This window comes from Bos indicus x Bos taurus, chromosome 9 (genome assembly GCF_003369695.1).
Source record: "Bos indicus x Bos taurus breed Angus x Brahman F1 hybrid chromosome 9, Bos_hybrid_MaternalHap_v2.0, whole genome shotgun sequence".
Lineage (NCBI taxonomy): Eukaryota > Metazoa > Chordata > Mammalia > Artiodactyla > Bovidae > Bos > Bos indicus x Bos taurus.
In genome coordinates, this window is record NC_040084.1 from 101,593,128 (window position 1) to 101,618,577 (window position 25,450).

Consider the following 25,450-nt stretch of genomic DNA (forward strand, 5'->3'; position numbering starts at 1 on the left):
TAGCTGGATTCCAAAGTTTGAGAACCACCTGTGAGCTTGCCCTCGGTCGAGGCCACTCTCTGCTAAAACCCTGTGGTGGCGCCTCCTCGGACCCCAAGTAAAAGCCACGGTCCTTCTGGCCTGTAGGCCCGGGACCCCAGCCCTGCCCCTGCCCGCCGCGTCCCTGCCCCTCCCCGTGTCCCCGCTCTCTTCTGGCCCGTAGGCGCGGGACCCCTGTGCCCCTGTCCCCCACATCCCGCTCTCTTCTGGCTCATAGGCTCGGAACCCCCGCCCCGCCCCTGAGCCCCCCGCGTCCCCACTCTCCCAGCACCCAGGGGTCCTCACTGTGCCCTGCTCACCACACACACCCCAGGGCCTTGGCACCTGCTCTTCTCCAGGGTGGTCGCACCCAGAGGCCCGCAGGCCGCCCTCCCCAGCACCCCAGATATCCTTTAACCTGCCCTCCATTTTTTTCACAGCCTGTATCCTCTCCCATCTTACCATCAAATCTATTTTTCTTTAATCTTTTTTAGTTTTTTTTTTTTTATTATTTGTCTCTCATTGGCACAAAGTAAATGTTTTGGAGGCACAAGCTGCACTGACCACATACTTCAGGGAAGGTCCCAGATCCTGGAACTCAGGGCTTGGGGCTCTGGTGATCAGCCTGAGGCACGAAGCCAGCAAACTTCAGAAGCAGCTTTGTGAGGGACTTCCCTGGTGGTCCAGTGGCTAACACTCTGCACTCCCAATGGAGGGGGCCCAGGTTCGATCCCTGGTCAGGGAACTAGATCCCACGTGACACAGCCGAGGGCTCCCATGCTGCAACTGAAACATGGCGCCCGCTGCATCGAAGATAGAAGCCCCCGTGTGCTGCAAGTAGGACCTGGTGCAGCTCAAGATGCCAGGAGAAATACCAACCACCTCAGATACGCAGGTGACACCACCCTTACGGCAGACAGTGAAGAGGAACTAAAGAGCCTCTTGATGAAGGTGAAAGAGGAGAGTGAAAAAGCTGGCTTACAACTCAACATTCAGAAAACCAAGATCATGGCATTCGATCCGATTGCTTCATGGCAAATAGATGGGGAAACAATGGAAACAGTGACAGACTTTATTTTCTTGGGCTCCAAAATCACTGCAGATGGTGACTGCAGCCATGAAATTAAAAGACGTTTGCTCTTTGGAAGAAAAGCTATGACCAACCTAGACAGCGTGTTAAAAAGCAGAGACATTACTTTGCCAACAAAAGTCCATCTAGTCAAGACTACAGTTTTTCCAGTAGTCATGTATGGATGTGAGAGTTGGACCATAAAGCTGAGCGCAGAAGAATTGATGCTTTTGAACTGTGGTGTTGGAGAAGACTCTTGAGAGTCCCTTGGACTACAAGGAGATCCAACCAGTCCATCCTAAAGGAAATCAGTCCTGGCTGTTCTTTGGAAGGACTGATGCCAAAGCTGAAACTCCAATACTTTGGCCACCTGATGCAATGAACTGACTCATTGGAAAAGACCCTGATGCTGGGAAAGATTGAAGGTGGGAGGAGAAGGGGATGACAGAGGATGAGATGGTTGGATGGCATCACCGACTTAATGGACATGAATTTGAGCAGGCTCTGGAAGACAGTGAAGGACAGGGAGGCCTGGCATGCTGCAGTCCATGGGGTTGCAGAGAGTCAGACAGGACTGAGCATCTGAACTGAACTGACTAAAAAATAAAAAGGAACTGTGTTGGATTATTATAAAGGGTGTGGGAGAAGGTTGTTTGGGAGCTGCTGAGAGCAGATGAAGTCTTCCTGAACAGGGTGGGATGGTGGGAAGGACCAGGACCCCTGCAGTCAGGCAGGCCGTCGACTGGGAAGAAACTTGGAGTCGGGAAGGCATATGAAACGCATCTGAGATGTTCGGGCAGCCTCTCTGGAGAGGCTTGAGACGGCAACTCAGAGGAGGAATTCAGAGATAGAGATAGGAAGGAGCCAGTCCTGGGCAAGCTCTGCTCAAAACTGGCCTGGACTGTGGGCCCGGACTGTGGGGGAACGGGCAGCAAGGGTCGTGGGTGGGGGGAAAGCTGGTGAGAGCACATCTTGCCGAGGGCAGTGAGGAGTAGCCAGAGGCCTGGGGCACACCCCGGCTCTGCCACTGCCCAGCTGCACCTGGGGGCAGCTCCCTGACCTCTTCCAGCCCAGCTCTCCCCTGGGAAATGGTCTGGATAAGACGTGACGGGAAGGGCTTGCGTGTGATCGAGAGGAGGTGAAGTAAGACCAGGCACCTGCTGCGAACCTGAGGCCTGAAGGGCGAGTCCCCAAGCTCAATAATGGCAGCACGTGGGTCCGTCCTGCAAACGCGACAGACCACAGGTACCTCTCTCCGCTGGCTCTCCAGGTCCCGCTGAGAGCCGAGGCTGGGGGTCTTCCTCTGCCTCTGCTGCGTATTCATTTTCTCTTGGAGCATCTTCATCCAGAGAGCATCCCTTGGTCTGCGCTTGTCCTTGTGCAGCTCAAGGTCGTACTGAAAGAAACATCCCGATACAGAATAAGGAACTGATCATTCAAACAAGGCCCACAGCACCGGGGACTCACCGGGGAGAGAGTTGGGGTGAAGGCTCACAGAGTCTCACATTCATCAACAGTCATCCACATCCACGAGCATACTTGAGACGGGTGGACGTTTGCTGTGTGCAAATTACACATCAGTAAAGATCCTCACGACCCAGGTAATCACGATGGTGTGATCACTCACCCAGAGCCAGACACCCTGGAATGTGAAGTCAAGTGGGCCTTAGAAAGCATCACTACGAACAAAGCTAGTGGAGGTGATGGAATTCCGTTTGAGCTATTTCAAATCCTGAAAGATGATGCTGTGAAAGTGCTTCACTCTGTATGCCAACAAATTTGGAAAACTCAGCAGTGGCCATGGGACTGGAAAAGGTCAGTTTTCATTCCAATCCCAAAGAAAGGCAATGCCAAAGAATGCTCAAACTACCGCACAATTGCACTCATCTCACATGCTAGTAAAGTAATGCTCAAAATTCTCCACAACACGCTTCAGCAATACGTGAACCGTGAACTTCCTGATATTCAAGCTGGTTTTAGAAAAGGCAGAGGAACCAGAGATCAAATTGCCAACATCCACTGGATCATGGGAAAAGCAAGAGAGTTCCAGAAAAACATCTATTTCTGCTTTATTGACTATGCCAAAGCCTTTGACTGTGTGGATCACAATCAACTGTGGAAAATTCTGAAAGAGATGGGAATACCAGACCACCTGACCTGCCTCTTGAGAAATCTGTATGCAGGTCAGGAAGCAACAGTTAGAACTGGACATTGAACAACGGACTGGTTCCAAATAGGAAAAGGAGTATGTCAAGGCTGCATATTGTCACCCTGCTTATTTAACTTGTATGCAGAGTACATCATGAGAAACACTGGACTGGAAGAAACACAAGCTGGAATCAAGATTGCCGGGAGAAATATCAATAACCTCAGCTATGCAGATGACACCACCCTTATGGCAGAAAGTGAAGAGGAACTAAAAAGCCTCTTGATGAAAGGGAAAGTGGAAAGTGAAAAAGTTGGCTTAAAGCTCAACATTCAGAAAACTAAGATCATGGCATCCGGTCTCATCACTTCATGGGAAATAGATGGGGAAACAGTGGAAACAGTGTCAGACTTTATTTTTCTGGGCTCCAAAATCACTGCTGATGGTGACTGCAGCCATGAAATTAAAAGACGCTTACTCCTTGGAAGGAAAGTTATGACCAACCTAGATAGGCTATTCAAAAGCAGAGACATTACTTTGCCAACAAAGGTCCATTTAGTCAAGGGTATGGTTTTTCCAGTGGTCATGTATGGATGTGAGAGTTGGACTGTGAAGAAAGCTGAGCGCCGAAGAACTGATGCTTTTGAACTGTGGTGTTGGAGAAGACTCTTGAGAGTCCCTTGGACTGCAAGGAGATCCAACCAGTCCATTCTGAAGGAGATCAAACCTGGGATTTCTTTGGAAGGAATGATGCTAAAGCTGAAACTCCAGTACTTTGGCCACCTCATGTGAAGAGTTGACTCATTGGAAAAGACTCTGATGCTGGGAGAGATTTGGGGCAGGAGGAGAAGGGGACGACAGAGCATGAGATGTCTGGATGGCATCACTGACTCGATGGCTGTGAGTCTGGATGAACTCTGGGAGTTGGTGATGGACAGGGATGCCTGGCGTGCTGCGATTCATGGGGTCACAAAGAGTCGGACACGACTGAGCAACTGAACTAAGAACTAAAGTTGATTACTTTATGATTTTTAAAAAAAATGAAATACGTCCTTATCCTTTTAGTTTATACCGTAGATGATTCTTCAGTTCAGAAAAGTTCTACAGGACAAGCTTTAAGTACAAAGAAACAGGGCTGGTACCCATAAGCAGGCAGAAACATCAGTCTTGCTATTTGATAATCGAGTAGTCCAAAAAAGAAGGATATAATGCAGGACATAACCTACTGCCAGGAGTAACTTAGGGTCCTCTTTGAGAATCACAGGTATCTCCCTGACCTAACCTGGAAAAAGGACACATTTGGGCCCGGGGAGCAGGCGGGAGGAAAGCAGTGGGGGACGGGCGGCCCCATCACCCGCTGCTCAGGGCAAGCAGGAGGCAGGACCGGGGGAGACACTCCCTTTCCAACACGGAGACAGGTTTCCTGAGGTCGGTGGGCTGGCGTCCACCGCGCTCCGGAGCGCTCCCGCCCGGAAGAGCAGGGCCGTCTCACACAAGACCTCGCCTGTCTCGAGCATCACTGTTATCGAAGCCAGGGTGTAACTGCACTTTAAATTCTTGCTGCTTTTGCCTCTTCTGGTTTTAATTTTTCCAGTGCTGTGTTGGTGCCTTCCATACGGCAGTGTGAGTCAGCCTTCGTTACACATGTGTCCCCTGGCTCTCGAGCCTCCCTCCTCTCTCCCCGCCCCATTCCCTCACAGTCACCACAGAGTGGCAGGCTTGGCTCCTTGCGCTATTAATATACAGCAGCTGCCCGCTAGCGATCTATTATACACAGGGTCATGTATGTACAGCTGCTGATGCTGCTGCTAAGTTGCTTTAGTCGTGTCCGACTCTGCAACACCATAGACGGCAGCCCACCAGGCTCCCCCGTCCCTGGGATTCTCCAGGCAAGAACACTGGAGTGGGTTGCCATTTCCTTCTCCAATGCATGAAAGTGAAAAGTGAAAGTGAAGTCGCTCAGTCATGTCTGAGTCTTCTCGATGCCGTGGACTGCAGCTTTCCAGGCTCCTCCGTGCATGGGATTGTCCAGGCAAGAGCGCTGGAGTGGGGTGCCTTTGCCTTCTCCGTGGATGTACGCGGTTGCTGCTTTCTCCATTCATCCCACTTTCTCCCACCCCCGCTGTGTCCACAGTGCATTCTCTACATCTGTGTCTCCACTCCGTCCCTAAATAGGTTCATCCGTACCGTTTTTCTAAATAAATTCCATACAGTTAAAGTTCAATCACTAAGTCACATCAGACTCTCCTCGACCCCATGGACTGCAGCTCACCAGGCTTCTTGTTTGTCACCAACTCCTGGAGACTACTCAAACTCACGTCCATCGAGTCAGTGATGCCATCCAACCATCTCATCCTCTGCCGTCCCCTTCTCCTTCCACCTTCAGTGTTTCCCAGCATCAGGGTCTTTTCCAATGAGTCAGTTCCTCCCATTAGCTGGCCAAAGTTTTGGAGCTTCAGCTTCAGAATCAGTCCTTCCAATGAATATCCAGGACTTATTTCCTTTAGGATGGACTGGTTTGATCTTGCAGTCCAAGGGAGTCTTAAGAGTCTTCTCCAGCACCACAGTTCAAAAGCATTAATTCTTCTGCGCTCAGCTTTCTTTGTAGTCCAACTCTCACATCCATACATGACTACTAGAAAAACCATAGCCTTGACTAGATGGACCTTTGTTGGCAAGGTAAGGTGTCTGCTTTTTAATATGCTGTCCAGGTTGGTCATAGCTTTTCTTCCAAGGAGCAAGCATCTTTTAATTCCATGCATATGCATTAATATACTCTCTCTTTCTGACTTACTTCACTCTGTATAATAGGCTCTAGATTCATCCACCTCACTAGAACTAACTCAAATTCGTTCTTTTTACGGTTGAGTAATATTCCGTTGTATATATGTGCCACAGCTTCTTTATCCATTCATTTGTTGATGGACTTCTAAGTTGCTTCCGTGTCCTGGCTATTGTAAATAGTGCTGTGATGAACACCGGGGTGCAGGTGTCTTTTAGAATTGTAGTTCTCAGCATATACGTCCTGTTTAATCCTCTCGCCTCTGAGGAAGTTCACCTCAGTGAAGGCCCTTCCTCTCTGAAGAGTTAGGATGCTGGACGCCCAGTGCCGTGGACCGCCTTGTGGACCCACAGCCTGGGCCCCAGCAAATGGACACGTGCAGAGTCCACGCAGGTGGCTCCTGTGATGGACGCCCAGGCCCACAGCTCGTGGCGGTGGGAACAGCATGTGGGTTCCTCGGTAGGAACAGCCCCAGAAGTTAGCACCTCACATGTGGAGGTCCAGGGTAGCGTGGCACACCACCGACCCCCTCTTCAGACACCGTGGTTTCGCGTTTGGCTCACAGATCTCTGAAGCTCTGGGATGAGCCTAGGGACCGCACAGGGTATGGATCTAATCCCAGAGGCGGTCCACGATTCTCCACGTCATTCAGTAAAAAGCCCATTGTTTCTCCCAGTAAGGTCTAAGAGGATGCACTTATCACCCTAAATTTCCATCTGCTCTTGGGCTGACTCCTTGATTTTCTGTTCTGTTCCAGTGATGTGCTAATACTACCTTGCTGTAATTATAGACACTTTATCACGTGTTGTAATGCCTAGAAGGGCTAGCCCCTTCCCCCACCTAAATTCTTCTTTGTCAAGATTTTCTTATTGATTCGTATCATTTCTTATTGATTCTTATAAATTCTACTTATTTTTCATGTAAACTTTTATAATCAATTTATCTATCTCCAGGGAGAAAATTGATAGCCTTTATTTGGAAACAATACAATGGCAAAGACTAGAGATCTCTTCAAGAAAATTAGAGATGCCAAGGGAACATTTCATGCAAAGTTGGGCTCAATAAAGGACAGAAATGGTATGGACCTAACAGAAGCAGAAGATATTAAGAAAAGGTGGCAAGAATACACAGAACTATACAAAAAAGAACTTCATGATCCAGAAACCACAATGGTGTGATCACTCACATAGAGCCAGACATCCTGAAATGCGAAGTCAAATGGGCCTTAGGAAGCATCACTACGAACAAAGCTAGTGGAGGTGACGGAATTCCAGTTGAGCTATTTCAAATCCTAAAAGATGGTGCTGTTAAAGTGCTACATTCAATATGCCAGCAAATTGGGAAAACACAGCAGTGGCCACAGAATTGAAAAAGGTCAGATTTTATTTCAATCCCAAAGAAAGGCCAAAAATGTTCAAACTACCGCACAATTGCACTCATCTCACATGCTAGCAAGGTAATGCTCAAAATCCTTCAAGCCAGGCCTCAACAGTACGTGAACCATGAAATTCCAGATGTTCAAGATGGATTTGGAAAAGGCAGAGGAAGGAACCAGAGATCAAATTGCCAACATTTGTTGGCTCATAGAAAAAGCAAGAGAGTTCCAGAAAAGAATCTACTTCTGCTTCACTCAGTATGATCGCAAAGTTGGACACGACTGAGCAATTTAACTGAACTGAACTGCTTCATTGACTACGCCAAAGCCTTTGACTGTTTGAATCACAACAAACTGGAAAATTCTTCAAGAGATGGGAATACCAGACCACCTGACCTGCCTTTTGAGAAATCTGTATGCAGGTCAGGAAGTAAGAATTAGAACTGGACGTGGAACAACAGACTGGTTCCAAATTGGGAAAGGAGTACGTCAAGGCTGTATATTGTCACCCTGCTTATTTAACTTATATGCAGAGTACGTCATGAGAAATGCTGGACTGGATGAATCACAGCCAAAATCAAGATTCTAGGAGAAATAACAACCTATAGTTTGCAGATGACACCGCATTTATGGCAGAAAGTGAAGAGGAACTGAAGAGCCTCTTTATGAAAGTGAAAGAGGAGAGTGAAAAAGCTGGCTTAAAACTTGACATTCAAAAAACTAATATCATAGTATCCAGTCCAATCTTCTCATTGCAAATAGAAGGGGAAAAAGTGGAAGCAGTGAAAAATTTCATTTTCCTGGGCTCCAAAATCAGTGCAGATGGTGACTGCAGCCATGAAATTAAAAGACACTTGTGCCTTGGAAGGAAACGTATGACCAACCTAGACAGCATATTAAAAAGCAGAGACATCTCTTTGCTGACAAAGGTCCATATAGTCAGAGCTGTTGTTTTTCCAGTAGTCATGTATGGATGTGAAAGTTGGACCATAAAGAAGGCTGAGTGCCAAAGAATAGATGATTTTGAACTGCAGTGCTTGACAAGACTCTTTAAGAGTCCCTTGGACAGCAAGGAGATCAAACCAGTCCATCCTACAGGAAATAAACCCTGAATATTCATTGGAAGGACTGAAGCTGAAGCTCCAACACTTTGGCCACCTGATGCGAAGAACTGACTCATTGGAAAAGACCCTGATGCTGGGGAAGATTGAAGGCAGGAGGAGAAGGGGACGGCAGAGGATGAGATGGTTGGATGGCATTGCTGAGTCAATGGACGTCAATTTGAGCAAGCTCCAGGAGATAGTGGAGGACAGAGGAGCCTGGTGTGCCGCAGTCCATTAGCAACCAAACAACAAATATTTTGAAAATCAGGGAGAACTGGTCTCTTTATGTCGGTAAGTCTTCCTATGAAAGTGTTGTATGTCTTCTCTGGTTGAAGGCTTCTCAACCTGAAATTGCTCGAGCCTTAAATCACGCGTGCAGATGCTACCCAGGCCGCAGCTGCACTCACAGCTGATTTTGTTAGCACGCCCGCTCACTGGCGCCATCCAGACGTCCTGCTGACCCTCGTCACTTCCCCTTTCCTCCTGCAGAGGGCGCCAGGGACCAAGGAGCCGCCACCCCTACCTGGAGCCAATCTTGACTCCGGCAGGGAAAGAGTTCAGAATAGGCGAGGTCCTTGGATTTTCCACATTATTGGCTGATTTCAGCTCATGTTCTCTTTTGTGACTGTGGGTGACCACGAGCTGCGTGAATTTCTCACACGCGCTCAGGTAAAATGACCTTTTTCTGAAAGGTTTGTTAGAAACTGCAAATTCACACTCTTAAAAGTGTTACTTTTGCCAGAATATAGGCTTTTAGCATCCACACAACAGGGATATTTTCTGCCACCAAGAACAGCCTGGCCGTGTCGCACAGAAACTGAGGGCGTTACATAGGGAGATAGTAAAGGCCACAGAGTCGGCTTGTGACGTAAGCAGTTACTGCCTCCTCCAGCAGGACGAGCTGTGTTTCCTTTGTCTTCAGCAGAATGAAATGTCTGTTGCGGGGGCTCTTTCCATTAGCCGTTTCTCATGATCTTTCAAGATTCGTGACCTGTTAAGGCGCACCTGAGGAGAATCGTACCAAACTGTGGATGAAGATCCCTGTTACCCTAAGGCCCCTTTCAGCCTGTTTTTTCCTGCACTTCACAAGACGTGCTTCCCTACAATGCTGCGAGAAGCCTGCGGTGTTCGGTTTGTGCTAACACACAGCTGAAGGATGAGCAGGCAGATGGCAGAGACAGCCGTCAGCCGCCGTGGGCGGCCCTGCGTCCCCAAGGCCCGGGGCTCCGTCAAGCAGAAAGGGGCTCCGCAAAGCCCCCGCCCAGGCTCCCAGGGGGCGGGCGGAACAGGAATGATGGCTTTTGCACGAGGCAGCTGTGGACGCGAGACGCTCAGAGGACCAGGCCGGGGGACGCTGCAGAGGGACTGTCTTCGCAGCACAGCAGCGCCCGCTCCGGGCCGGACCCGCCCGCAGAAGCGTGAGTCACCAGGGCTCAGCCCGGGGAATTCAGCCACCGAGAGCCTTTGTTTTACATCTCAGCATTTTCTCCTTCCTGGAATTCGGAGCCTGGCAACAGCGTGGAGTCTTTAGCAGGTGGCTACTCAAAGGCACTGGGAAACCAGTCCGCGGGGGTCCTGCGTCTACAGGAAACACTTCCTTACGTTTCGTCCTCATTTCTCATGTGTTTCTTCCACTGGGCACTTGCATTAGCCTCTTTTGGAGGTTAGCAGAAGATTGTTTTTTAACTGAGGCATGTAATTCACAGGTCCTGAAACTCACCCCCTTAAAGAGTTCACTTGAGTGTCTCTCAGTGTACTGCGCCCATCACCAGAATGAGCGTCAGACCGTTTTCACTGCCCCAGAGGAAGAGCCTGGCCATCAGCTTCAAGTGGCTCTGGAGCTAAGGAACCTGCTTGCCAATGCAGGAGACGTAAGAGATGGGGGTTCGATCCCTGGGTCAGGAAGATCCCCTGGGGGAGGGCACGGCAACCCATACCAGTGTTCTCGCCTGGAGAATCCCGGGGACAGAGGTGCCTGATGTTGGAGTCCTGACCTCGGCCCCTCAGAGTGTGACTGTATGTGGAGATGGAGGCTTTACGAGGTCATCATTAAAGTGAGACGACCCAACCTGATGGCTGCCCGTATAAGAAGAGGAGATTCGGACACAGAGGGACCCAGGAGTGCAGGTACACAGAGAAAGTCCACGTGAGGACATGCGGGGTGGGCGAGTGTCTGCAAGCCAAGGAGAGAGGCCTCAGGAGAAACCAAACCTGCCCGCACCCTGACCTTGCAGAGCCAGCCTGTAGAGCTGTGTGGAAATAAACGTCTAAGCGCCTGCCCCGACTGTGCTCTTTTGTTAGGGCAGCCCCGGCAGACTGATTCGGACCCCAGCAGACCTCTAGTCTGGATATTTCACACAAATAGAATCATTCCAGACAAATAGTACCACGCAACATGTAGTCTTTGACATCTGGCTCCTTTCACTTAGCGTAATATCTTCAAGTTTCATCTGTGCTGCACCAGATACATAAGAACGTAGTTCCCTTTTACGGCTAACTGGTATGGTTATGGAGAGACCGATTTTGATGTCTGTTAATACTTGATGGACATTAGGGTTGTTCTCACTGCTTAACTCTTATGAATAATGCTGTTATGAAAATCATGTACAAGTTTTTGTGTGAACATAAATTTTCTATTATCTTAGGTATGTGCTTAGAAGTGGAATTTCTGGGTCATGCAGTGATTCGAGGCTGAACTTTTTAAGGAACCGTAAACCACTTTCCAAAGTGGCTGCGCAGTTTTACCCTGTCACCGTAACGCACAGGGCTTGGATTCCTCCACGTCCTCGTTACGATCTGTCCTTTCTTGTTACAGCCACTTGAGTGACTGTGGGGTGACAGCTTGTTGTGGCTGGGATGCTCTTTTATGTCAAGAGTGGAAAACATAACGTGGTTTCCTTCTCTGTGCCTCACCTTCCGATGTTTGTACTTTTCACAAACGTGAGAAATGTAATCACTGGTTGTGCGACCCCTTATCAGATCTCACATAATGGTCTTGTAGCTCATCCAGGTTGGCAATGTTGACCTTGTCTAAGTGTCTGTGTGCACACGTGTGTGATGTGTGTGTGCGTGTGCGTGTGTGCGTGTGATGTGTGTACACGTGTGCATGTGTGTGCCTGCAGGGGGTGTGCAAACATGTGTGTGTCCTCCTCCCACGGGACAAGGCCCTGTCCTGGTCAGAGTGACTTTGTTGTTCCCTTGCCCGCATTGCCTACACAAGGCTGCAAACAGCGGGTGCTTTACAAACCCGGGAGCTTCTGGGCTGGTTGCTTCAGAGGGGCTTTGGGAGCCTGCTCCCACCGTGCTGGCCCCCAGGCTGCCCCCCGGGTGCCCTTCCAGAACAGGGCTCGGTCACCTCCTCTCCCTGAGGCTTGTTGCCATGGAAGTTCCCCGCCCACGTGACCTGTGCCCCAGGGCCCCAGCTTACGCCCAGGCCCAGGAGCCTGGCAACCGCTGCCCTGGGAGCTCCGTCCAGGCAGGTCTGTGCCCATGTCTGCACCGCGGGCCCGTCCCACCCCCTCCAGCGCACTTCTTGCTGGGCCTCCCCCGCCCCTGGTGCTCGGCTGCACCCCTGGTTCATTTTCCTCCACTCTGCTCATCACATCAGGGCAAACTCTCTACGTATGTCATGTACTTGTGCGTGATTCGACCTGACTTGTATTGACAAGTGATTTCCCTGGTGCTTCAGCAGTAAAGAACCCACCAGCAATTCAGGAGATACAGGAGACATGGTTTCAATCCCTGGGTCGGGAAGATGCCCTGGAGAAGGAAATGGCAATCTACTGCAGTATTCTTGCCTAGGAAATCCCACGGACAGAGGAGCCTGGCGGACTACGGTCCCTGGGGTCACAGAGAGTCAGACACGACTGAGTGAGTAAACAACAACGGCTGACTCTTCTGGCTCCACGTTGTCTCCCTGCAGCAGAACCGAGGCCCGCGAGGCCGAGGACTCTCCCTGCGGCAGAACCGAGGCCCGCGAGGCCGAGGACTCTCCCTGTGGCAGGACCGAGGCCCGAGAGGCCGAGGACTCGTGTTTTGCTCACCTCTTGCGTCTCTGCCCTGAGAACACGGCCCGGCCCACAGGAGGCACCTGTACGTGGTCCTGGAGCCCAGCGTGTGTTACGCGGCTCAGAGGAGAGAAGAATCTGGAAGTGGATGAGAGCCCCGGCCGCCCTCGTGAAAATCCTAACCCCATCAGAGGTGAGAAGCAGCAGCTTCCTGTTGAAGTAACCCGGGGACGTCGAGCATCTTAAACAGATGTGTTTAAACTCGACCATGAAATAAAATAGTTGAACTCTTTTCACATCCAAGTCTTCTTGATGCTTTTAAAGCTATTATTTAAAGTATATGAGGTCTCAATAAACATCTTCCTAAAAAAGTTTTGGGCTTTGCTATGGTAACAGAAGTAAGAGAGCCTCAGAGGAAGAAAATCTTGAAACAGGAACAGATATGAACTGTCAGGAGACCTGGGTTCAATCCCTGGGTCAGGAAGATCCCCTGGAGGAGGGCATGGCACCCCACTCCAGGATTCTTGCCTGGAGAATCCCATGGGCAGAGGAGCCTGGCGGGCTGCAGTCCACAGGGTCACAAAGAGTCGGACACGACTGAGTGGCTGACACCTTCACTTTCAGGAAGTGTCACACGTGATTAAAGCACAGATAGGCTCAGACCCTCTATTTCACAAGCATCAATGTTGCGAATGAGCTCATAGAGGCGGACAGAGAGAGACCACCGTCACGTTGACCCCAAACGTTACTTCCTGCTGTTTCATCAGAACTCGGCGATCTTGTCAAAATAGGACTAAAGTCCGCATGAGCGCGGCGCTGTGGAATTCACGTCTTTATCTTCACAACGCTCACAGAGCCTGCTGCTGACAACAGAATTAACCTTTGGAAATCTGAGTTCTGGGTACACACTATGCTAAAAAGAGGCTCAAGTCTAAGAAGGAAAAGTGGCAGCTACTACTGACTGCAACGCTGGCGGGTTGCATCACCTTTACTAAAAATCTGTGGGTTGATGTCTTAAGCCCAGTGCCTAGAATGTGACTTCACTTGGAAAGATGGTGGTTGGAGACACAGTTGAGACAAGATCATACTGGAGCAGGGTGGGCCCCAGATCACACATGATTAGTGTCTGTATAAACAGGAGAAACTCAGCCACAGACACACACACACAGGAGAAGGAGAACGCTGTGAAGGTGAAGACAGACTCGGGCAGATGCACCTACAGCCCAGGAAGCCCAAGAATCACCTCCATCGCTGGGGGCTGGGGGCAGCGCCAAGGCAGGAACCAGCCCTCCCCAAGCCTTAACCACACTCTCTGGCCTCCAGTATGAGACAATGAAGTTCTGGTGTTTAAGACACCCACCCTGTGCCGCTTTGTTACAGCAAGCTGATGTATTACCCATGTCTGACATTCAGGTGTGTTACCTGTTTCATTGCGGGAAAAACTACTTTTAAAAACCATAGAATATTCTGTGTCAACTTTTGACGTGAGAGTTAGTGCTATGAATGCAGTTAGTTGAAGAAAAGAGAAACCCACACTGTCAAATTCTGAGGAAAAATAGTAATAATACTAAGGTCACAAATGAAGGAAACTGCAGCCCCATCAGTGTGGCCCCTCTGTCCCCTTGGAGCCCAGATACCCGGAAGGCCGGACGCGCGTGGTGGCCGCGGCAGAAGAGCCCCCCCAGCTCCAGCACTCGGGCTCCGGGCACGGCCCTCAGGTGCGGCCTCGCCAGGACCACCCGGTACCTGCCAGCCTGATTAACAGCCCCCACCTGTGTTTGTCATTGGGCTCTGGGCATCTCCCTGGGTGCATTGGCACAACTGTGCAAATTGGCAGAACACCCTCCATGTGAGAGTGACCGTCCAAGGAGTGGGGGTGCAGGAGATGCCAGAGCGGCCCGGGCGGCCAGCACCTTTGGGAAGCAAGTCTTCCAGCTGCTTCAGGCGGTGACAGAGGAGCTGCATGTCCCTCGTTTTATACCCGCTCCCCTCAACAGCCTTTTCCAGCTGTGTGCCGCCTCGTGGCCTTGGCTCCCTTCTGTGCTGCAAATACTTTCACGGCGGCAGATCTCAAGCTTCTCGTGCGAGGTTGGCCAACCCAAGGAATTCCTGAAAGGTCATCAAGTTCAGTTCAGTTCGGTCACTCAGTCATGTCTGACTCTTGGTGACCCCATGGACTGCAGCGCTCGAGGCCTCCCTGTCCATCACCAACTCCTGGAGTTTACTCAAACTCACGTCCATCAAGTTGGTGATGCCATGCAACCATCTCGTCCTCTGTCGTCCCCTTCTCCTCCTGCCCTCAATCTTTCCCAGCATCAGGGTCTTTTCCAATGAGTCAGTTCTTCTCATCAGGTGGCCAGAGTATTGGAGCTTCAGCTTCAGCATCAGTCCTTCCAATGAATATTCAAGACTGATTTCCTTTAGGACGGACTGGTTGGATCTCCTTGCAGTCCAACGGACTCTCAGGAGTTTTTTTGAAAACCACAGTTCAAAAGGTCAACAAAGACCCGCCCCAGGGGGGACCAGCTCCAGCCCCAGTGCAGCTCTCGGGCAGTTCTGAGCAACCTGACCCGCTGTCTCGTGCCGGAGGAGGGTCTCCTTCTGGACCCCACAGCCTGGGTTATGCTGCCGAGTCTCCATCCTCGATTATGTGTGTGCGTGTGTGTGCACATGTGTGTGTGTGTGTGTGCACATGCGTGTGTGCGCGTGTGCCCTGGCCACTGTGTGGTCAGACTCTTCCCTGGTTGCATCCCGCGGTGACAGCCCTGTGCCCGGCAGAAGCCTGAGAAAAGGAGCGCTAGGCACCTGGCTTCAGCCTTACCCTCCTCTTTAACCCTTTATCACCATCCACACCCTCCACCCCGCCGCAGCTCCTGACCTGCCCCCTGACCGGGGTCAGCTTCATGTCTAGAGAAGAGCGTGTCCCCTGTCCATGGTGCTGGAGCTGTGTTTCCACCAGGCACCTGCCCGTCCCTTCCCTGCAGGCGAGGCTCTCTTTCTGACCCACTGATGTTGCCACAGCGCGGATTATACAGGAAGGAAGACCACACTCAGACAGCAGACCGGATGCCACCCACCCCCCAACTGGAGACTCTCACACACCCCTCAGGGTCCGGGTTCCTTGGATTTCGGCAACTTCATTTCACTGCTAGCAAACCAGGTTTCAACTTTTCAACATTTCTGCTTCGTCCCCTACCAACTAACGTTCAGGTTTTCATAGTAACTGTATTTCACAACAGAAAATATTCTTTACTGACGTCATGGCTATCAAAAGCATTATAATCTATTATGCTGATTCCTGTGTGGCAGAGCATTAAATACTTTTTTTTCTGTAACTATTTTGAAAAAATTTGAGTGTGTAATTTGTAAATTTTAAGGAGCTGGAGCTAATTTCCTGGAATAATACGGTTTTCTTTAACAATAGTGATTACATAACATGCACAAATACATTGGTGACTCTTAAAAGTCGCAACCCACAGGTATTTCAGCTCTCACGTTGCTTTTCTTCTGTTCAGCATCAGGTACGGATTCTGAGGTAATGAGATGCCACCAACTTGAAATTTCTGGAGGTTTCCATGGTAGCACAAGTCCAGAGCTCCAAGATCCAGTTTCTTGTCTGATGAGAGTTTGACAGATTGAACTATGCCTTTGAAAGAGAGTTTATGCAACTGCAAATGCCAGTGTCTCAGTTTCCAAAACATTCGCAAAGTCAGTTGCCAGCATGGGGAATCTAGGGGACATGGTGCTCCCCCGAGGGAACCGTGCAGCCCAGGTACTTGGTGCCGTGAAGGACAGGCTGTCACCCCAAGGTGCAGATCCAGTTTCTGTCCCACAGCCTGCTCTTAAAACCAGGCGGGGGCGGGGGTGGGGGCGGGGGGGGGGGAGGAGGTGGCAGCTGTCTGTGCAAGAGGACAGGGGCAGGAGGGACTTTGACTCCTCCGTGCAGAGGGGCTCCGGGTGGCTCCTAGGCTCTTGCACTCAAGCAGTCTGCACTTGGGTTCCTTGGTCTCTGCTTCTGAAGGACTATGATGAGCTGGCCTTTCACGGCTGGATTCGGGGTCCAGAGTGCTCACCATTACACCGTGGGATGGCTCAGTTGGCAAAGAATCCTCCTGCAATGCAGGAGACCCCAGTTCTACTCCTTTATTGGGATGATCCCCTGGAGAAGGGAAAGGCTACCTACTCCAGTATTCTTGGGCTTCCCTTGTGGCTCAGCTGGTAAAGAATCCTCCTGCAATGCAGGAGACCTGGGTTAGGTTGATCCCCTGGAGAAAGGAAAGGCTACCCACTCCAGTATTCTGGCCTGAAGAATTCCATGGACTGTATACTCCATGGGGGTCACAAAGAGTCAGACATGACTGAGCGACTTTCACTTTCACAGCAGGTCTGCTAATTCTGCATTAAATGCCGATGACTCATGGTGAGATTTCTCTGTTTTAGGCAGGTGCTATGCTACCTTCCTGATGGTGCTCAGTGTGGCTCAGTAGCTGGCCTGGGAGCTGGTCGCCTCTCTTGTCCCTGTCCCTGTCCAACGCACCCCTAGAAGTGAGATCACCGCCCACTGCCGCTGCTCCCCACACGCTCAGGAAGCCTTGTTTTCCTGAAGAAAGATGGCATTATTATCCATCATTTGTCACATCCAAACCCAGCATGCCCTTGCTAGTCTCCAGGAACTGTTATGTTTTCACTTTGGAGGGAAGCTTCATAAATGATGCTGTGGTCTCATATTTTATCAGGATTCCTGCCTGTGCTGAGTCAGCCCACATTCTCTGAGCAGCTTAGACCCCGTTGCTGTGAAGGTGATGAGGGTGAGGACGGAACAGACAGAAAGGTGAATGGCCTGGATATTTAACTGGCCCAGAGTGTAAATGACTAAAGAGAAAGATTGCTGACATTTCAAAACAGACAATCACACAGACTCAAGGATAAATGAGAGGGAAAAGGAGATTAAGTGAGGCAAGGAAAGACGGAAGGGAAAAAAAGAACGGCACGCTAGAAAAAGGAGAGGCAAGCACAGAACCAGCTTTGTGCAATTTGAAATAAATACTACACTCCTGTGAAAATTCTCATACTTTCATGCTTCGTGACAGAGTCTTATTTTTTCAGTAAGTAATTATACTAATGATTCTGGGGCCCTACTGATTTACTATGGCGTCAAATAACTATGACTCAGAAGCAGGTAGAATAAAATCTAAAAAGAGAAATTTAAATTGAATAAACTCAATGTTGAAACAAAAATAAAGACAAATTGAAATGCATTTCTAGAGGAAAATGTGTTGACAATGTATGTTACAAATCGGAGGACACCTTCCCAGAAAATATTCTAAACTTCAGATGAATTGCTTTGGGAGATTTGGAAATACCAAGAATATGGACTTTTATCCCTGAAAAACATTTTTTAAAGAAAAGAAAGAAATTATACTCTAGTGCCTTTGTATACCAGTTAGAGCCCCCATAAAGTCCACTGTATTTCAGTGCTGTTTGCTGTTCAGTGGCTCAGTCATATCCAACTCTTTGCGACCCCATGGACTGCAGCACACCATGCTTCCCTGTCCATCACCAACTCCCGGAGCTTGCTCAGACTTATGTCCATTGAGTTGGTGATGCCATCCAACTGTCTCATCCTCTGTCGCCGCCTTCTCCTCCTACCATCAGTCTTTCCCAGCTAAAAGTGGCTAAAAAACAAACTTCTCCTTTGCAACTGGAGACACCCCTTCCCTGCCTGAGCCAGGAGGCCATGGACATCGGGGAGGACCCTGACCTGGCTGCCCAGACCCTGCCCGCTTAGCTGGGACCCCACAAGGAAAGTCTGTGAATCTGTGCCTCAGTTTCTTTCTGCCTCAAAGAGGAAAGGAAGCAAGTAAACCTCTGACCACATTTAGGAAAGCGCCTGAAAGTTTATCCATTAATCTGGGCACTTTTCTAAACCTCAAGTCTGCAACCGCTAGGGTCATGCATTCAGTTTAGTGGATCATTTTTTATGGAACAGAAGAGAAAATAATGCAACATACTCTGTATACTATAAATGTGGTAGAAGAGAAGAGATTGCATTTCACATACTAAGGGCGAGCACCGTGGCATCACACGTTTCTGATTTGGACACACACAACCCCAGTGTGAAGCTCCTTTCCTCTGCAGGTCACAGTGAGGCTGGGGGGTTGGGAGAGGCTCGCATGACCCTCCAACCAGAAGGGATGCTCTGCCCACAAGCAGACAGAAACCAGGCTGGCCCTGTGCCGACTGGGCCTTCACCTGTGTTGTCATGGCAACCTGCTCTCACCGCCTCCACGTTTGTAGCATCCTGTCACTCCCCGCTGCTGGGCCTGTGAACCTGCTGTCTGGGGGGCTCCGTGCACCGCGGGTCCCTGACGCCCACAGTAGCGGGGGAGGAGGGAGCCCGATGGGAAGCCCCCGCCAGGCCGAGTGATTTCTTCTCATCAGCAGGCAAAGCTCCCCTCTTGCGTTTTTTCCTGTTACATGAGAGATGCGCTTACAGGACTCGGGACTCGGAGCGGGTGGTGGAGCAACAGGAAGACGGGCCCGGTTCCCTTGGAGACAGCCTGAACCTCCGCACGGGATTGGGCCGCGGACTGGGGGCTGGGCTGCCCCCTCGCTGGTGATGAAGCAGATGAAAGGAGAGAAAGGCCACAGAGGCACCCAGGGGACCCGGCGCTGCAACGCGGTTTCCTTGAGAAGTGGATTCAGGATTTCTATCGGATCCTGCTGCTGCTTCACGCTGTGGTGTCTGCATTTTGATCTTTCAGTCATTGAAGAAACAAGACACATTCACAGGGGCAAAAACACCGAAGACAAAGGACACTGTTTAAGAAAACCACATTCCTGGCAGTGTCTGTGTAAGCCTAGCATTTCTTAAGCCTTTCACAATTTCTCCTCATTAAATATTTGATCCCTTTCCAGTGAGTGAGTGGGCCTTCCCAGGTGGCACTAACGGTAAAGAACCCGCCTGACAATGCAGGGTACCCAGGAGACAGGGCTCTGATCCCTGAGTTGGGAAGATGCCCTGGAGGAGGGCTTGGCAGTCCACTCCAGTATTCTTGCCTGCAGAATTTTGCCTGGAGTACTGCCTGGAGAATTGCCTGGAGAATTGCCTGGAGCATATTGCCTGTATTCTTGCCTGGAGAGGTTGCAAACACACACACACACATACACACACACACGCACACACGCAGAGTGAGTGCAGGGACCCTTTAAGATTAGAATGAGGAAAATCACCAGAAACAACATTTTTTAATGGGCAAAAGATGTGAATAGACACCCCAGCAGAGAAGATCCAGGGTTGGTAAACAAACATGTTGCTCAAGTCAAAATCAGGATGAGATGCTACCAGAGGCCGAAGAGAACAGCTAAACTTGAAAAGGGGGCCACTCCAAGTGTGGGCTGGGGTACAGAGCTCGGCCTCCAACCGGTGAGGACGTGAAACGTGCCACCACGTTGGTTTCTTAAAAAGTTAATCATAGTTTACGATTTGAATCCCCTTTCCAAGCCTAGGTATTTACCCAGAAGAAAGTGTAGGAACGTCTGTGCACGTGTGTGTTTATAGTAACCTTATACGTCACAGCCAACAGCTTGGATTCCACTCAGATAGAATTCTGGAAAACGCAAACTAATCGATCGTGATGAAAAGCCCGTCAGTGGTTGCTTTGGGGTGAGAGGGGAGGGCGGGGGAGGATGGGGGGAGGACTTCCCAGGAGAAACCAGAGATTTGAGGCTGAGGACACAGCCACCGTTTTGATCGTGGCGATGGTTTTGCAGATGCAACATATATCAAAACTGGCCAAAGTACATGGGCTTACGTCCGTGAGGTAGAATGTGTGCCTGCGACATGGCAAAAGCTTTAAGGACAAACGGAAATCCTCCTTTGCCTCTCAGCCCCCGGGGAGTGCTGTCAACCATCTTGTTCCCTCCCAAGACGGCATTCTCCTCCTTCACTGTCTCGCCCCTTACTTATCGCTGCTGTGATCTGATTTCTACTCTCATGACTCTACCAAAATCACTCTTGCAAAGGCCACTTCTTATCCACAGAGTATGAGACCCCTGGCCCTTGTCCATCACCTCATCCTGGCACCCGGCCGGGGGTCCACTCCTGCGGTCTCCCTCAGCTCCCCTTGCTCCTCCTCCCGTCTCCCTGGCCTCTGCCCTCCATCTGTCTCCCGGGTCCTCCCCTTGCCCACATGCCGCTGGCTTGTCAGGGCTCTGCTCTGCCCTCTTGTTCCTTCTGCGGTGACCCCCAGGCTGCTGACGGCACCACACCCCGTCTCCACACTGGCCTCCATCAGGGGCTCCCGTCAGCCCCGGGAGCCCCACGGGTCCTACTCTGAGCTCCTTCTCTTCTCCTGGGAGTCACCCTGACTTTCCCAATCTTGGGCACTGTCACACCATCCTCCAAATCAGGAATCTAGGGGTGCTCGGGCACGTGTCCCTGCACCCACAGTGCGTCTTCTGAGACTCACCCCCGAGGGTTCACATCTGGTCTCTCTGCTCCACGTCTACCTCGGTCTTCATTGCAGGTTCATCCTCTCCATCCCGGACTTTCTAAACTCCTCTGCCTGTCAGAGCGACCTCTCTAGAAGGGAAACCTAACCACCCTCCCCTGCCACCACTTACAAAGCTCCCATATCCACGTCACTCAAGCTCTAACGTGCATAAAACCATCGGGGAAGACTTTAAAAAGCAAACTCTAACCTCAGGTCCCGGGGTTTCTGCTCCAAGGGCTCTGACATGGGCTGGGGAACTTTAACAAAACCTCTGATGGGGGTCACGGTCAGGAGGGGCAGATACTGTTGCCTATCGGTCGTCATTCCTGAGGAGGGGCGGCTCGTGCACTCAGTGAATAGAGGCCAGAGGTGCTCCTCGACGTCCCCCAGTGCACGGGCAGCCAGCCCACCCGGCGCCACCGAGAACAGCCCACCCTACACCGTCAGTGTCGTGGAGATCGGGCCTCCCTGGCCTGGAGGAGGGGCGTCCGTTCTCTTTGCAGGACACACGAGGCCCCCTGACTCACCAGAGTGCAGTCCCAGAGGGAGACGCTTGCAAAGACCCCCAGTTGGTCACTGTCCACACTCACCTGCTCGTGGAAGCCCCCGCCACCTTCTACTCAAATGCCAGGTCCTGGCAGCGTCAGCCAAGCTTGGGACCTGCATTTGCCCACAGGAGAGCTCGTGTTCAGATCCTGAGGGCTGGGCGCATCGGGGCGCCGGGCCAGCGGAGCAGGGGCGTGTGGGCCTTGGTGACGGTCCCCGCCTGTGGCTTCACCCCTGGTCTCCTCCATCCTGCCCGCTTTCCCTCAGCTGCTCTCTAGACGCATCAGCTCTGTGAGCTGCTGACCATCCCTCCCATCCATTCCCTTTATTTTTTTTTGCAAAGTTATTCAGAATTGGTTTCTACTTTTTCCGACCAAGAGTCTCACTAACGCAGCCTTGTTTGGAACCAAAAGGCGCTCAATACATATGTGCTCGATGACTGTCATTACGGAGAGGAAAGGTGGAAGGACACAGCCTGACAGAAAGCCAGGGAAACCTGACCTGCGTCCACCAGCGGGGTGGCACTCACCGCTTCAGAGGCCGGGCTGGCTTCTCGGACTGGCAGCACGGTTACTGACGGTGATCCAGTCGGCCTCTGCACGTCCACGCTGGTTTTCAGAGCAAACAGACGATGAGTTAGATTACAGCCTCTTCCCGAAGCTAAGGAAGCACTCTCCGAAGCAGAGTCAGAGAAAAGGAAGAGGACCCTGCGAAGGGAGGGGTGACGTGGTGGCCGCCGGTGCCTCTGGGGTTGCACTCGACAAGCCCACGCTTGTCCACCTGAAGTGCGACAGGAAGGACGGCCGGGCGCGCGCACAGCTCATCATTTGCCTGAAAGCAACCGAGAAGATTAACGGCATGGGCTTACGGACGGAGACCCGGGGAGGCCCAAAGCAAAGGCCCGATAAGACGTGTGCCATGCAAGCTCCCTCATCTGGACAGATTCTCTCCGTCAGCTTGTCAGGAGCTGAGTTCAGGCTCCTAGTCAGAAGCAAAGTCACATCCAGAAGGTTCTAAACCTGACGCACTGCGCAAACCCACAAGGAGGCAAAGGCCCTTCAGAGCCATGATGCTCAAAGGTGGTCCCTGGGAGATGAGCACAGAAGCCGGTAGGAAGGACTCAAAAGCCACTTAGGAAACTGAAAGTGGAAATTTTCGTGTGTGCTCAGTCGCTCAGTCGTGTCCGACTCTGTGACCCCATGGACTGTAGCCCGCCAGGCTCCTGTGTCCATGGGATTCTCCAGGCAAGGATACTGGAGTGGGTTGCCATTGCCTCCTCCAGGGGATCTTCCTGCCCCAGGGATCGAACCCAGGTCTCCTACGTCTCCTGCATGGGTGGGCAGGCTCTTCACCACTAGAGCCATCTGGGCTACAACGTGGGTCAAAGAAACCTTACATCTGTTGAATTAATAATAGAAAAATTTGCCGTGTACTTTGCAGGTCTTTTTAAAATTTCATTGAAATTGAAGATAGAAAAAAAAATTGATTCTTCACCCCAGATAACTTGAGAAGCAAAGAAAATGTATAAACTAATGGGCTGATCTAGGGCTTTGCAGGTGGCACTAAATGTAAAGAATCCACCTGTCAATGCAGGAGACCTGGGTTCAATCCCTGGGCCAGGAAGATCCCCTGGAGAAGGAACTGGAAACCCACTCCAGTATCCTTGCCTGGAGAATCCCATGGACAGAGGAGCCTGGTGCGCTGCTGTCCAGGGGGCCGCAAAGAGTCAGACACGATGAAGTGACTTAGTACGCACAATGGGTTGATCTATGGAAGTAAGAGTCTGTGGAAATCAGTCAGATGAGTATTTCACATCCAACAGCACGGTCTTCGGGGAAAGAGCTGAGATGGGGCAAAGCTCTATATGGCGGCATCAACACGCTGTTTGGAGCTCCCCTCCCCTGGGAGCTTCCTTACCAGATCCTTCCAGAAGGCTGAGACACAAGCCAGACACCACGGCCTGGGACCTCTTTCCATGGGAGAGGCGGCAGGAGCTTTTCAAGGAACACCCCAGCCCACCGCCCATCAGCACTGGCCCCGCGATCTCAGATCCGCAGTCCTGGCCATGGAGCCTGGAGGCAGGGAGGCAGGCATGTATTCTGCATGTGGAGGAGAGGCCAGGAGGGAAGAGGCTGACAGAAGGCCGCCTTTGTCTCACAGGTTTCATATTGTCCTCCCGGGCCTGCCCTGGGGGCCTGCCGCCAGCCAGCCCTGGTGTCAGGCGCTGGGATGTGGCCGGTGCGCCCTGCGGGGCCGTCGCCAAGTCGCTCCGCCGTTCTTTCCTCTGCCCCGTTCTCTTTCAGTCCCAGGCCCCTGGCGGGGAGACCCTGAGGAGGGGGCAGCCTGGCCTACAGCTGACGTGACCTGGACACCTTGTGGGCTGCGGGGGGTCCCCCAGCACAACCGCACTGACCATGGGAGGAAAGCTTTTCTGCAAATGTGCTCACGCTGAACTCGATGAATCCAGGGTGGCGTGCAAGAAGGCGGCGATGTTGTGACCACCTCGCTGCTCTGTGCTGCCCGGAGGTGGAGGCTTCTGTCTGCAGGGAGCAGCAGTGGGGGGTGGGCACAGCTGCAGTCACACTGCGTGAAGGCGGGTCCACAGGGCGTCACCTGTGGGGACTCAGGTGAGTATCGGTGGAGCACAGCCCAGGATGTCACAGCACACGACCCAGACCCAGTCAGCACGCAGAAAGGAGAACATGAGTGTGCGTGTCCTGAGATGATGGTGGTAGAACTGAATGGAATGAGAGCTAGATGGGGTCGGGGACTGGGGTAAAGGGTCTCAGAAGCAGTGAGACCCCCCAGAGGCAGTGAGCCACCTGGGGGCGAGGGGGTCCTGGAAGCATGAAAGGGCCCAGCAAGGTGGAGCCCTGGGGTCAGTGTCCAGAGTCTGCCATTAAGTCTGACTTAGGCCCATAACTCCAAGCTCACGTGGCTGAGTCGTAGAAGGACAGGAATCAGTCCACGTGTGTCTGATCCCGACCCAAACGTGTCTAACCCTCTGGCCTGTTAGGGACTGCTGGGCCTCCCTCTAAATTCTGTGAGATGGTGATGGACAGGGAGGCCTGGCGTGCTGCGATTCATGGGGTCGCAAAGAGTCGGACACGACTGAGCGACTGAAATGAACTGAACTGAACTGAACTGAATTTGTAAATGGGACTGGAAGGACCTCACCTGCCTGACGCAGGGACTCCCTGTTAATATCTTGGGACCCTGTGGCTGCAAACTCTGAGGGCTCACCCTGTCCGTAACCCAAACCAGCGGGAGGTGACGGGGCTCTGGTTTAGTGCCATGCGGGTTTATTGCCTTGGACACGTTTCAGCATTGCTGCATTGCCGAAAGCCAGAATACCGCTTCCTCGGGTTTGCGTACTGGGAACCGAAACTCTGCATCTCCTTCTATTCGAGTTACACCGTGAAGGTGGTGCTCTGCAGCCTGCGTTCCCAAGGTTTCTCCGCTACAAATGCTGGTGAGAAGGGAAATGAAACACGAGTGGGTTTTAAGTTGCTGGTGTAAGTGAGGTGCTTAAATAACTCCCTGGGGAGCTGGGCGTGTGGAGTCTGGGTAGTCGAGTTTTAGAGAGGTTCCCACCTCTGGCCACACCTTACGAGCACCAGGAAGTTTCGGCCGGGCGCCCAGGCCCCCCGGGGATCTGAGTCACTAGACGTTGTCTCCTGCTTTGTTTGTTCCTAACGATCCAGGGGCAGCCAGGGCTGAACACAGATCGCTCAACCATGACACAGAAGAGCTGTTAACTCAGCTGGAAGGAAAAAGACAGTTTAATGGTGCCTCCACTTAAGACTTATTTTCATGACTCAAAAAAAAAAAAAAAAAAATCAAACCCTCCACATTATTTCCAAGAGTATTTAAGAACATGTGTGTGTTAGTTGCTCAGTCGTGTCTGCC

General features: G+C 51.4%; 1 protein-coding gene and 1 non-coding gene across 2 annotated transcripts; one reads left to right on the top strand and one right to left on the bottom strand.

Annotated features, from left to right (window-relative positions):
• The first annotated feature begins 690 nt into the window (after positions 1 to 690).
• TRNAG-CCC lies at positions 691 to 763 on the top strand. Its single transcript has one exon. It is a non-coding gene; the product is annotated as a tRNA-Gly (tRNA).
• A 953-nt stretch (positions 764 to 1,716) lies between these two features.
• LOC113898771 lies at positions 1,717 to 24,837 on the bottom strand. Its single transcript, XM_027552156.1, has 5 exons — positions 24,785 to 24,837; positions 23,989 to 24,081; positions 23,459 to 23,640; positions 22,071 to 22,321; positions 1,717 to 2,483 (listed from the first exon to the last, which is right to left on the bottom strand). The coding sequence occupies exons 1-5, from the start codon at positions 24,835 to 24,837 to the stop codon at positions 1,929 to 1,931; spliced, it is 1,134 nt and encodes a 377-aa protein (XP_027407957.1). The 3' UTR covers positions 1,717 to 1,928.
• Positions 24,838 to 25,450: the final 613 nt, after the last annotated feature.